The 14750-nt window shown below is 42.9% G+C and overlaps 1 protein-coding gene across 2 annotated transcripts in view; it reads left to right on the forward strand.

The window, feature by feature from the left end:
- far1 (fatty acyl CoA reductase 1) overlaps positions 1-14750 on the forward strand; it is a 46363-nt gene that overhangs the window by 12822 nt on the left and 18791 nt on the right. For both annotated transcript variants that reach the window (XM_033635865.2, XM_033635866.2), the window contains exons 2-6: positions 2572-2687; positions 5335-5451; positions 9756-9931; positions 10343-10522; positions 14475-14652. In XM_033635865.2, the coding sequence (XP_033491756.1) occupies positions 2616-2687; positions 5335-5451; positions 9756-9931; positions 10343-10522; positions 14475-14652 (723 nt within the window). In that variant the 5' untranslated portion in view covers positions 2572-2615. The remainder of the gene's footprint in view (positions 1-2571; positions 2688-5334; positions 5452-9755; positions 9932-10342; positions 10523-14474; positions 14653-14750) is intronic.

Below are 14750 nucleotides of genomic sequence, written 5' to 3' on the forward strand. Positions count from 1 at the left end.
CTTAATCTATGAAAATGTCAAGGGGAAAAAACCCTCATTGTATTGCACATTGCAGTATGTAATTGCCATTATTTTCCCCCAGGTGGATGTTGTATGCACTTGTGGAAAACCCTACATATAGCGCTGTGAAGTCTGTGGCAGTGATGTATTGAGTTATTGTCATGGTTTCAAAATGAATACTAAACATGGTTTTAGCTTCATCTACCTTTTTTTTTAAAAAAAAAAATCCTATTTACAGTGTAACGTAAAGTATCCCAGATGGCTAATTGTAAACTGTTGGTTTCAGACTGATTAAAATGGATTGTACAGAGCTCTTTTGAAATCCTGTCAACTGTGGACACTAAGTATCTCACAAGAACAGGCTTTCTGTCATGCAGAGAAATGAGTTAAGAGTTGCCCGTGCAGAACAAGATGATTTATGTTCCCAAAGAATAATTTTATACCAAGTGTTACTGCAGCAGTAGCAGGCACTAACCTGTTCTTCATGATTTATCTGCACCTGCTCACAGAATTTAGATATTCCTGTTCAAACCTTTGAAAAACATTGTTTAGCATGTTGTCATGCAGGACATTAAAGGATTATGAATAGATAAATAGTATTGTATTGGCCATGTTGTTGCAGGTTTTATCACTTCAAACTACTGCAGTTTCTTCCAACAAGCAGTGTTAAAAGGTTGGTATTACGTAAAGCAATATTAAGTTGTGGCTGTATATGATTGTAATTGTGAACAGAAGACTTGTGTTTCACTTTATTTGGATGGATAAGTGCTGTGATACATCCGTGTAGAAAATACCTTTAGTTAATGATTAGAGGAGTTATCTTCTGAATGGCCTGTTATCAACTCTGCAGTGTCACTCTACTAAAAAACCAACATAATCTGACTGATAAGGTCACATACAGTAGTGCGTAGACCAGGGGTGTTAAACATGCAGCCTGTGGGCCAGAGCCAGCCGGCGAAAGGTCCAGTCCAGCCAGCTGCATGACTTTGCACAGTTAATGTTGATGCACTTGTGAAGGCTAGGGAGTGCCAGGTTTCAGGAGCAAGTTTTACAGTAAGTAGCCTACTTCTTGTAAAAATGCTGCTTCAGAGGCTTTTCACCCTGACCAGAATAAAGGTCTTTGACAAAAAAGAACAATGAACACTTAAGAATGCTGCAGGAATGAGTTCAGAATCACAGGAATGAGTAACTGCCCCAAGAAAGGAGTTCGAGTGTTTCCGAGTCTTGTTCATGAATGTGGGTAAAATAGAGCGAGAGATCGATAGGTGGCTTGGTGCGATTTCAGCAGTGATGCAGGCATTGCACTGGATGTCGTGGTGAAGAGGGAGCTGAGTCGGAAGGCAAAGCTTTTGATTTTTTCCATCTATGTTCCAACCCTCACTTATGGTCATGAACTTTGGGTATTGACTGAAAGAATGAGTTCATGGATACAAGCACCCAAAGTGAGTTACCTCCACAAGGTGGCTGGGCTTAGCTTTAGAGAAAGGGTGGGGGACTTGGACATCCAGAGGGAGCTCAGAGTAGAGACGCTGCTTCTTCACGTTGAAAGGGGCCAGTTGAAGTGGTTCAGGCATCTGATCAGTATGCTTTTTGGGCACCTCCCATTAGAGGTGTTCTGGGCACGTCCAACTGGTAGGAAGCTCCAGGGCAGACCCAGAACACGCTGGAGGGATTATAAATCTTATCTGGCCTGGAAATGCCTAAGGGTTCCCGGGATGGGCTGGAAAGCATTGTTGGGGGGGGGATATGTATGGAGTTCTTGCTCAGCCTGCTAGCCTTGCGACCCGACCCCGGGTGGGTGGGTGGATGGATGGATGGATGGATGGATGGATGGATGGATGATACTACACCATAAAATACGTCAGGAAATGTCATCACACTGAGGACGGTTTTGCAGTCATTTTATGGTGACGAGGTTGAAGCCATGTGCCCATAGTATAGTTCGTTTATAACCTAAGGTTAGCTTTTTACTTCTGTTGATTGCAATTATGCTTCAAAAATCATAAATATGGCGTTCATTTGTGAAGATTATCTTGCTGAACAAAACATAAGTATCAGACTTTTGATTGCCAAAGAGCTTATCTTCAGCAATAATCCAAATCCAGTGGAAGAATCCCTTTGGCTTCTTTGTCAGCCCACAAAAAAACATCATCCCATCTTCCACTTTATTGTTGTCATATTTAAAGATATTGAACAGTGTGCAAAATATTGTCCAACAACTGCTTCAGTACAGAAGAATCTGTATCAGATTTCTGTCTTGATGATTTTTTTTCTGATCATGGAGGGCTGCATCCCTAATACAGTAACTTGAACATTTGTCAATTTGCTGTTTCATGTGTTCTTGACAAGGTGAAGCTAAACAATACTGGCGTCTCCTCAAGACTTAACTTTCTTTCAAGCTGCACTCTAGACTTGCTTTTACAGCAGACCTTTGTTTCACTCAAGGTCATGTCAGATTGACATCTTCGATGTCCACATGGGAAACACCTCATGACAAGTTCAGGCACGAAGTTGATCCAACAGTTGTAATCCTCCCTTTTGTCTTTTTAAATTTCTGTCCTGTCTGTGCAGGTGGAGTGGTGTTGTGGAGCTCAGGCAACAGGACTACAGACATCATGGTGAACATCCCAGAATACTATGCAGGGAAATGTGTGCTGATCACCGGAGCAACAGGCTTCATGGGCAAGGTACAGTAGTAGTTGAATTGGCAAGTAACCAGCAGGACATAACTGAACCCAACAATTTGAGCTACCAAGCGAGAGGAGGGGGAACATGTCTAGAAAGTAGGGATGCACCGAATATTCGGTAACCGAATATATTCGGGCGAATATTGCAAAAAAACACACATTCAGTATTCGATGGAATAAGTTAAAAGCAAGGCCGAATAATAGCGGCACGGTTTTGATAACGCAATCAAACAGCGTGCCGTGACGGGTGGATTAAAATGTCGGCAGTGTGGCGATCCGCCTGTCACCGCACTCGCATTTGTGACTAAAAATAGTTTTGAGCGAGCAAAATAGGCTTACGCCAGGGCCACACCGCCCGCGGAAGCGCCGCGAATAGCCTCGAAGCGCTGAAAAGTAAAGCCAGTTTCCTTTCGGCACCCATGTTAACTGATTGTGTCATCCACACCGGCCACGCCGCGCAGCTCCGCCGCCGGCCCTGCAGCGATCAATTCGGCGTCTGCGAGCGAATGTGTCAAGCCGTGCAGTTACCCATGATGGAAAAACAACAGCTGGGAGCAGAATCGCTTGATGACTGGCGTGGAGAAATGCACGTCTGATGTGAACAGAGGTGCTCCGGCTCGCGCGAGAATTTCGGTGCGCTGCGCTTCACAGGCAGTGTGGCCCTGGCATCAAATCCGAACACAGCAATGTGACGTGTCAGAGGAGAAACGAGCCGTTCACGGCCCACAAACCTCACCACACTTTAGGGACTGTTCTTTACTTATGAAGGGACTTGTCAGGGGAGGAGGGTGGCTGGTTGATTTTTATTTTATTTATTTATTTTATTTTGATCCCCCCTATGTTAATCACTCATTGATGCTGTTTTTGAAGTATGAATAAGTCAATAAGTCATTTATTCCATTGAAATATCATTGATGTAGCCTATAATAGAAAAGTGATTTATCTTTTCATAAATGACAAAAGGCACATCTGCCTAATTTTTGCTGTGATATCGTGATACTACTCAGGACCATGATATTTTCATTGGTATCGTACAGTGGGTCCCAATTTTGGTACCGTGACAACACTAATCTGGAGGGGGTTCATCTGCAAAAACTAATGAAAAACTAAACAGCGATATTCAGTATTCGGTACTCGGTTTTCGGCCAAGCGTTTAGTATTATTCGGCTTCGGCCACAAATTTTCATTTCGGTACATCCCTACTAGAAAGGGGGTTCGTTTCACTCCAACATGACAAATTGAGATACAAGCTAATGAGTGACACATTGCACTTCCTGCTGCTTTATTAGAGCACGCAGGTATGCTAGTTTAGAGGGTGTCTTTGGTGTTTCTAAACCTGGACCCTATTTTCTCATGTTTTTGTGACCAGTGGGAACAACGGTTTAAAAAATTGGTCCAGTATTGTTCAAATTGCCGCAGTGGAAAAACGGGCTGCAGTATAATTCCTGTCAGCAGTTGACCACCATCAATTTACATCCACTAAAAGTGCTTGTTTTTGCCAGTGATAGGCTCAGATTGTCTGACAACATTATAGAAGGGATCCCTACAGAGGTCAACCTCTTTGTTTAAGAGAGACATTGTTTGTTTAACCAGGTACAGTCCCAAAATCAATATCACCAAACCTGCTGGACTTAATTTAAATAAATGGTCATTTTATCTTTGTCAAACACACTTAACTTAAGTCAACTGAAGCAAAATAATACCATGACAAGCTGTCTTTGTTGTCTTCCAATGTTCCAACAGTCACCAGCTCTGGTTTGGTTGAAATAAAGCCTTAATTCACCCAGGTAGATGTGAACATATGCTGCTCTATACACACCAAAATTGCTGTTTATTCTAATGGAGTATGGTGGGTTTGGCAATTGCAATTTTGGGTCTGTCAAAAAAGGATTTTGCTCTTTAAAGACAAAGGTCTATGTCTGTAGGGATCCTGTCCATAAGTTGTAAGACACTTATAATAGCTATCTGAGCCTGTCACTTTTAATGGACGTTTGTTGATGGTGTGTTATTGCCAGCAGGGATTACATCGCAGCCTGCTCTCATTACTGGACCAATGTCAAAAACTGTTGTTCCCATTATCACATAGACACAAAAAACATGGAAAAATAGGGTATAGGTTGGAAGATACCAAAGTTACCCTTAAAGCCTTTTGTCAGAGCAGTTTCAGTTCGTATTACACACTATGCATATAAAATTTAGATTTCACAAGTCTGTTGCTTCACTTCTATTCACACCATAAAGTGAAGCAGGAAGAATGAAGAGACTCCACCAGTCACAACTCTGACACTTTTATTGTATGCTGAATACTGTGTGTTGTACTGTGAGAACATGAGTAAGGACATTCTTAGTTTAACAGCAGATACATGAATACCTTCTTGTTGAGAACAATAAATGTGGCAAAGCATTCCTATGGTCTTCCTGTTACTGCCCTATTCTACCAAACACAGCAGCCATTGTGTGGTTTTTATGTATTTGAGTCTGTTCAGATGTTGTGGAGGAAGAAGCACTCTCGATGTAACACATTATTTTATTTCTCTCAGCTTCTACAATGGATCAAAAGAGGAAACAAATCTAGGTGGTGTGCATCTACTCAACAGTCCAAAGAGGAAAAGATGATTTTGTCCCTCTTGCTTGCTCATTGTTAAAGGTGCTGCTGGAGAAGCTGCTGAGGTCCTGCCCAGGAGTTAAAGGCGTCTATGTGATGGTCAGGTCAAAGGCTGGTCAGAGCCCACAGGCACGCATTGCTGACATGATCAGTGCTAAGGTGAGAAGTTGCAGATGGGTTGGCATGATCTGATGAGTGTTGGAGGGGGTAAAGGAGGAGCTGGAGAGAAGCCTGTTACACCAGCCATGTGTAAATTTAAACATAGGTGAGTTAGAGTGTAGTGTGGTAATTAAGCTGCAACTTAAATACAAGTTGCACCAAAACAAGCTGGTTGTAGCATAGAGTTAAGATGACATCTATAATGCACACCTTCCCTGAGCAGATGTATGGAGAGTGAGAGGAAAGTTTTCTTCTATCTTTTCTCCAGGAGAAGTGAGGGCTGTACCTGACTCAGAATTCTGACAGTTAAATCATTTTTGGCTGTTCAATATGAATATTTGACGATTATTTTTTTTCCATATAAAGTTCGAGCGGGTTCAGCAGGATGTTGGGAGCAGGGCCGTTGCAACCAGGCAGGCAAACTAGGCAATTGCCTAGGGCCCCAAGCTGGAAGGGGGCCCCCAGTGACGGCTGACATTGGTCCATATCAATGACAATATGGTGGAACCCCTATAGACACTGCAACAACGACAACATGTTGGAATCCCCCCTAATGGGGTCCCCTACTAGCTGCTGCTTGCGAGTGGCTAAGTAGGGTGACCAGACGTCCTGCACTGTGCAGGACTGCACAGCATTTCTGTCTGTTTTCATGCGTCACGCAAATTGAGACCATGTCCCGCATGATTGGTTGCCACCACGCGCTAGCATTGTTGGAGTACCGTAGTACTACGGTACCTCACGGTACCACTACTGTGGGATAAGTTCAAAGTCCAATTGCAAGATTGTCCATGCGCCGTTGCGCATGGACACTCACCCTCTTGCGCAAGCAAAACAAATCATTGAGCACGCTATGCAAGTACAGCTTTCAACCAGCAGCAGAAACGAAAGGCGAATCCTGCCAGTTGTGGGTTGAATGGGGGTCACAGACACCGTATTCCTGTCAAATACGCCGCAAGATAAGGCTTACGGGCGACGGGGAAGTCCGGCTCCAGGTCCAATAATTTCCTCTTTGTTGATTTCATGACTGCCCAGAAGTACCTGAACAGCTGAGCCGTGGCGGCACACAGGTGTGATGTGTCAGAGGAGAAACGAGCCGTTCACATTTCTCTCTGTTGGCAGGTAACGGTCCACAAACCTCACCGCACTTTAGGGACTGTTCTTTACTTATGAAGGGACTGTTCCTTACTTGTCACGGGAGGAGGGTGGCTGGTTGATTTTTATTTTATTTATTTATTTTATTTTGATCCCCCCTATGTTAATCACTTATTGATGCTGTTTTTGAAGTATGAATAAGTCAATAAGTAATTTATTCCATTGAATTATCAGTGATGTATTATAGAAAAGTGATTTATCTTTTTATAAATGACAAAAGGCACATCTGACTCATTTTTGCTGTGGTATCGTGATACTACTCAGAAACAGCCCTGGTTGGGAGTGACAGTGGCATTAACGCAATATAGTGAGCAAGCTAACGGTGCCAACGATTGATTGGAAATATGCAACACACACAAGAGACTGTTGTATTAAGAACATGTGAGCTCTTAATTTTGCACTGCTAAGCAAAAGAGGGAAGGTAGTGTTATCTCTGAGCCTTATGGTGCAGAGTCAGTCCTCCTCTGTACCAAAGAGTATTGTGAAAGTTAAGAACGTTACTCCACAGCAAAAGCTGGGGTCCAAAATGTCCCCAGAAGTGCACTGCACAGCACACTGACAAGCACGAAAGAAAGAAAGAAAGAAATACTGCTCGACTTGAGTGAGTCTGAGTTGACGGAGTGGTGTCCAACTGACATTCAGATCTCTGACTTTCAGGGGGCAGCCCTGCTTATTTCACGTTAGATTTTATCTTATCATATTTGATGAAAAACACAGGTGGAATCATTACTTGTCCAGCTACAGTCTTAGTTGTAATCCTCCCGCATATAACTGACACTTGACACTGGATGACACGCATGCCCCACACACATACACACATGCGCGCGCATAGACACCTTCCAGCGTCTAACTGACGTGTGTTCACTGACCCACATGCTTCTCTCTCTCTCGCTCTCTCACTCTCACACACTGTCTCTCCCTCCTCCAACTGCATAACTAACTGCTTAACCAACAGTTGTATTTACTGACCAGTCTGTAGTATTTCATCTCCTCTTTTTTATCATGAAAATTAAAGAGGTTTTTATTTTTTTAATTAGTTTTTTTTTTTTTTTTATAACTACACTGCTCAAAACAATTAAGGGAACATTTAAATCCTACATCAGATCTTGATAAACGAATTATTCAAGTTGAATATCTTTACTGATGTACATTGTGTAATTTGTTGAGAACAAAATGACGTGACAACGGTCAGTGGAAATCAAATCATCAGTGCACTGATGGCTGGATTTAAAATTGCACTGAAAATCACAGTTAAAAAAAAATTGAAATCACAGGTTGATCCAAATTGTGTGAATTTTATCACGGCAACTCATAATGTGACTCATTAGTGTGCATGGCCCCCACGTGCCTTTATGCACTCCCTTCTGGGCATGCTCCTGATGAGTCAGCGGATGGTGCCCTGGGGGATCTCCTCCCAGGGCATCAGTGAGTTCCTGGACAGTCAGTCTCCGGCAACATGAGGGCGAGCATTGTCCTACACCAGGAGGAACCCAGGGCCTACTGCACCAGTGTAAGATCTGACGGTCTGTGCAACCCTACAAGGATGTGCCTAGACCATATAGACCATCACTGACCCACTGCCAAATCGCACATGCTGGATGATGATCTTTCACGTCTGTCACATGTGAACCTGCTCTCATCTGTGAAGAGAACGGGGGTACGCCATGAGGAGCGGGGCACCAATGGTGGACCTGCCAATTCTGGTGTTCTCTGGCAAATGCCAAGGAAGCTGCACCGTGCTAGGCTGTGAGCACAGGTCCTACTAGAGGACGCCAGGCCCTCATGCCACCCTCATGGAGTCTGTTTCTGACAGTTTGTTTGGAAACATACACACCAGTAGCCTGCCTGCTGGTCATTTTGTAGGGCTCTGGCAGTGCTCCTCCTGTTCCTCCTCACACAAAGGAGCAGATACTGGTCCTGCTGCAGGGTTGATGCCCCCTCTTCAGCCCTGTGCGGCTCCCCTCGTAATGGCCCTTCTCCTGGTATCTCCTCCATGCTCTTGAGACTGTGTTGAGAGACACAGCAAACCTTTTTGTGACTGCATGTATGGATGTGCCATCCTGGAAGAGCTGGACTACCTGTGCAACCTGACTGGGCTGCAGGTACCGCCTCATGTTGCCAGTAGTGACAAGGACACTAGCAGAACACAAAACTAGAGAAGAATCAGTCAGGAAGGATGAGGAGAGAGCAACTGTCTGTGGCCACCACATGTAAAACCATTCCCTTTTTGGGGGTTGTCTTGCCTTTGCCTCTCCACCGTACCTGTTGTCACTTTCATTTGCACCAAAGCAGGTGAAACTGATTCACAATCACTTGTGCTTCCTAAATGAACAGATTGATATCCCTGAAGTTTAACTGACTTGGTGTTCTACTGTGACCATTAAGTGTTCCCTTATTTTTTACATTTTAGTTTTGTCTTTTTTCATAAACAATATTGTACGTGTTCCACTTAGTGTTTAATGACATTGGTGCCATCTCCTGAACATATTTAGTCTCAGTTTTCATTAATGAAATTAACGCTCATGCTCAGTATTGTGCTGAGAGTTACCAACATCAGCTTTAACTGTTTAGGTGTCATCCTCAGCAGAATTTTGTCTCCAACACGCAAGTTTTCCAGAGACTTTTTTGAATAATCGTTATGACCATATTTATGTGACACAGACATCCTCGCCTCAGTGAAAAACTTCAAACCATAACATTAGCAGTTTAAATAAATATTAAAGTTAATGTTAGACAGACAAAACCAGTTGTATAAAATGAAAGCTTGTTCTGATATGAAGCAGTTAGCGTTGACATTTACATTTGAAACACTGGATCAGGCTTTCCTTCAGCTGGTGCAACAGGCTGCTGTATGTTGGCAATGCTTACATTGTCAGTGGCTGCAGTTTCTACTGTCTGTAGATGAGAGGAGGAATATAGAGAGCTTGTTGCAGGAGGAACAGACAAAAGTAGGGCATTCTACCATCAGCCATACACCACTAACACTACCGACAGAAAGCAAGTGAACAGAAGCTTTTCTTTGATGAAAATATATTCCACTGCACACTGATTAACAGTCAAATGATGTATTCTTTACAATTTCTAACTATACTTATAGTTTACAATGTACTGTAACTTGGGCATCATTCTGACTTCATCATTTCCCCACACAGTTGTTTGAAAGATTGCAAGATGAGCAGCCAGACTTTGCAGAGAAGATCATAGCAGTGAACAGTGACCTTACACTGCCAGAGCTGGATCTTAGTAAAGAGGATCAGAGCATCCTGGCTGACAACATTAACATTGTTTTCCACTGTGCTGCCACCATCCGCTTTAATGAGCCACTCAAGTGAGTTGTCTTTGTTGTCTTGTTTACTTTTGCTGGATTTTTTGATCTTGATTTCTTGATGAGGAATATGTTCTTTCCTTTCCTGCCTGTTTCTCTTTAATGGCACTTTGTATGTTAACCATTTTTATCTCTGTCTCTCTTCCTGATCCTGAACGATTGGTAACAGTTTATGATCTGTTGTTAACTTGCCTTAGCAGTGACAGCAAGCTACATAGGGATACGTCATACCCGATACACCTCCCTCAACAAATCACTTTATTTGCAGGAAAATGTGATTTGTTTAGGAAGGTTTGTTGGCACATTTTTTGCGTCCTGCACATTGCTGATCGTATGTACTTGCTTCATTTGGTCAGTTAATTTCATCCACTGAATAAATGTCAAACTTTTCTGTCTTCCCTTTCCCCTTCTCAGAGATGCAATGCAGCTGAATGTCCTGGCCACCCAGAAGATGCTGGCTCTGGCCCACAGAATGAAGCACTTGGAGGTCTTCATTCATGTCTCCACAGCCTACGCTAACTGTGACCGAGAGCTCATTGAGGAAATTGTATACCCTCCCCCTGTAGACTACCGCAGACTCATTGATTCTCTGGAGTAAGTTCTTCTTTCTAATAAACAGTGCACTGCTCAGTCAACAAACTGTTGTGGTGATGGTTGATGTGGATGGCCTTGTTTATCTATACAGATGTGTGGATGGTGTTTTTTGTCATTAGTACACAGCAACATGGGATTATGTTTGTGGTGGTTTTTAAAAGGATTCTTAATTTCTTCAGTTTGCTTGATGCATAAAAACAGGCAGGAGTATATTATCAAGATTAATGTCAGTGATACTCTAAGCATAGCAGCTTAGCCATAGAGTTAACAGCTGCTAAGTAGCACTAATGTCGTCGAGGCTGCCAGTCTCAGCTGCTGAGCTAGATTAGTAAAGCATTAGAAGCCTACAGAGTAAGTAGAGATTAGTGGAATGATTCTGAGGGATTGTAGTGTCAAGGTTTTGAGGGAACTTGGGTGGATGCATGTAGAGAGACAACATGCTGGGTTTGACTGTGGAATTTTAGCTAAATTGACCTTTTTGGAGGGAAATAAAGACCTAGGTGAAACTCGATCATATGTGAGAGCAGCAAGTCATGGACTGAAATGTCATGTTCTGTGATGGTCTTTTTTTGTGCTTGGATTGTAGCAAGGTTTAGACTGGTTTGATATGATGACAAACACTGATATACCAAATTTCCCCACTAGGTGTTGCACTTGACTCAGAATTCGCCCCCGAGTGGGCGAATTGTTATAGTTTGTTGTCCTAACAACAAACGAGTGTCCATCGATCACGTTACATCGTGTAACATCAGAGCTCTAATTAGAGCCTACGCATGTGGCCTACGCCGTTGTGAGCATTTATACTTCTGCGGTGGTGTGTCTGTGTCACTCTGCAGTTACACCTCCAAAACACTAGTCAGCGGCGGGGTCTATGTGAAGTGCCGTAAAGTTTAGTTGATTCAAAACACACCCAAGACACACATTAAACATGGCATAATAGAGATGATTTCAAACACAAATACACAAATCGGCTTCACTATAACACGCAACATTCACTGACAATGCACTGTCTTTTTCTGGCCACATTTTCCCCACAAATACAACATGCTAATGTTATTAGCAAAAGCCTTTGGCATTTTACATTGTATAAATATGAAGTCAGGGACAACAGCAACATTAAAAGAGGTAACATTACAAAATTCAGCTCCATTAAAATTCACAAAGTTCACTGTCAAAACAACTGTCTTATACTAAACACATTTTCCAAACAATTTTTTTCATTTTACATTGTATAAATTAGTCTTGGCAACAAGCAGAGATTTCCTATACTCGTATGAAGCCAGGATAAATCCCAAAGCATAAATCCCTGAAGGATAAATCGCACACAAGACTTAAAATGCTATTTTGTGGAGGCTTTATTGTCTTCACAATTTATTGTTTTATCTGTGAAGTAAAAAAGTAAATAAAAGCTTTGTTTCCATTGAGGGAAATGGTTTTAGCTTACAAAAATAGACAGGAGCTCTGCATCACCACCACATTTAGTCATATTTCTGGGGAGATGCACGTCAGGCTATGGTATAGGGTATGGGGTAGGCTTTTAAGTCGACAGAGGCATAAATCATGCATTATGTGAGTTGAGTTTGTAGTGAAGTAAGGAGGTATCTTATAGATATCTCCTCATTTTACCTCCATGAGTCGTCCATTTCATCCATCTCGGCGATTTCAAAGCACGCAGCAAGAATGAATAGAAACAGGGAGTCGAAAAAATTCAGCTCACAACAGTAGCGCTGCATCACCTGCAGCCAGTTAGGACAGCTCCTTTGTCAGCTTCAAATCCAAAATGTTGCCATATTGGCAAAGTTTTAGTTTTCTCAGGAGACTTAACTCTGCCATGTCCAATAAACACACAAACTAATGTGCGCTGCTCTTACCCTTCCACCTTTACTGTAATTTGATCTCCTTTATGTTGCCAGCCCGTGCTCACAGCTTGTCGGACACAAGTGTCTCTGTTAATGTGTGTATGAACATAATATTATGTTAATCACATTGTCACAGCTTACTATATAATGACGAAAACTCTGTCTGTGGGTGTGTCTGTGTGTCTGTTCCACGTTTTTCTCCTCACTGACTTGGTCAATCCATGTGAAATTTGGCACGGTGGTAGAGGGTCATGGGAGGATGTGAATGAAGCAATATTACATCAATTGGCCAAAGGGAGGCGCTGATTGAAATTGCAAACTTTGAATGGGCATATCTCATGCCCCGTATGTCGTAGAGACATGAAACTTTGCACAGAAAAGCCTCTCCTGATGAGGGACAAATTTGCAACAAGAACCCATAACTTCCAATTACATAGATTTTCCGCCATTTTGAATTTTTTGAAAAACACTTAAAATCGATCTCTTCCTAGGAAGTTTGACCGATCTGCATGAAACTCGGGGAACATGATCTAGGGACCAGTATCTAAAGTTCCCTCTTGGCAAAAGTTGGAAAACTTACTAAAACTGAGCTTCTATAAGACAATGAATATTGCGGAGGGCGTGGCTCATCACATAAAGGTGTATAACATCTCAAGGGTTTCACTGATCACCACGCAACTTTGTAGGCATATGACTACACATAATCTGAGGGGACCCCTCCATTATTGACCCGATCAAACAAAATAGGGGCGCTAGAGAGCTAATTTCTTATTTAGGCCTAACCGCCATATCGATTTTTACTAAACTTGGTGTAGAACAGGACGCCTCAAGGTGACTGGAGAAATTTAACTCTAATTGGCAACTGGGTGGCGCTATAACGACAGAAAAATGCTTAAAAATGGCTAAAATGCGACCAATCGCTGTGGCTCCCCCTGTGGCCGAATGTTTTGGGGGGGGGGTGGGTGGGGGGGTTTCAAATTTTTGGTATGACTAAGTCATGATATGGTATGCTGTACATAATCACGGAAACTGTCAGTGTGTCATTCTGTCTGTCCCACGTTTTTCTACTCACTGACGTGGTCAATCTATGTGAAACTGCACATAGGCATTGAGGATTGGCATAGGTAGAAGGTGGCAAAGCTACCAATGGGTATGGACTAGTTGCTTATTAATAATGCGATACTAGCTGCATTTAGCGCTGTGACACAATGAGGTCTGGTTGCTGATGTAGGCTATTTATTAATTTGCCAGAAAGTGTCATAATTACAAATGCCGGTTCAGCCAATTTGCGCAAAAGCAAATAGGTTTTAATGCTTGACCGGACTGGAAAAACTGGAAATCGACCCAACTCTGGAGTGTAGATTCTAAATTCAGGGTGGTGCAGACTGACACTCCACAAAAGCTGTGCAGGAATGGCCCGAGGAACGGGACAAGTAGCTCAAGGTGTTGACTTAAAGGATCCTCTGCCAACGCCCTGGTGCCAGACACCACAGGACACCCCCAGAGGTCCTGTGTCCATGCCTTGACAGGTCAGAGCCAAGTCTGATTCAAGGAGGCCCCACAGTAGATTGGAGGAACCTCTGGGGCATTGGCATGTTCTAGGAATGTTCGATCAGATTGGGATTTGGGGAATTTGGAGGGAAGGTTGGGCCATTCCTGAACAGTTTTTGCGGTGTGGCGTAGTGTATTGCCCTGCTGGGAAGCCACTGCCATCGAGGAGTGCTGGGGTACTTAGTCTGCAACAGTGTTAGGGTGGGTGGAGTGTATAAAGAGACATCAACATGAATGCTAGGACCAAAGATTTCCCAACAGAACATTGCACTGTAACAAGATGATCATTGTTATTCCCTTCACCCGCCAGTGGTTTTAGCTGATTGGTGTACGTATAATACCTGTAGCATTTTGCTGTTGTCATAGTGAGCATATTGGCATGCTGTGCCCAAGTACAGCCTCAAAGAGCAGCAAGCATGGCTGGTTTAATTTATTTCACAGGATTGAAGAAACATTTTTATTGCTTTGAATTAGTACTGTCAGTGATTAAATAAATGTAGCAAATATAAGACTAACATTGTTTCTTTTTTTTATTGGTCCAGCTGGATGGATGACGAGCTGGTGTCTGCTCTGACTCCCAAGCTGATCGGGGAGCGTCCCAACACCTACACCTACACCAAAGCCTTGGCTGAATATTTGGTGCAGCAGGAGGCTGGAGACCTCAATGTAGCCATAGTCAGACCTTCAATAGTTGGAGCCAGCTGGAAAGAGCCCTTCCCAGTAAGTGATTCAGGCTAGTAGTGTTGCATTGCTTTTTCATGATTTTGTAACCCTGTGCCAGGGACAGAATCAATGTTGAATAGAATTTCTCCAATGTA

The sequence above is a fragment of the Epinephelus lanceolatus genome, chromosome 5 (assembly GCF_041903045.1).
Source record: "Epinephelus lanceolatus isolate andai-2023 chromosome 5, ASM4190304v1, whole genome shotgun sequence".
NCBI lineage: Eukaryota > Metazoa > Chordata > Actinopteri > Perciformes > Serranidae > Epinephelus > Epinephelus lanceolatus.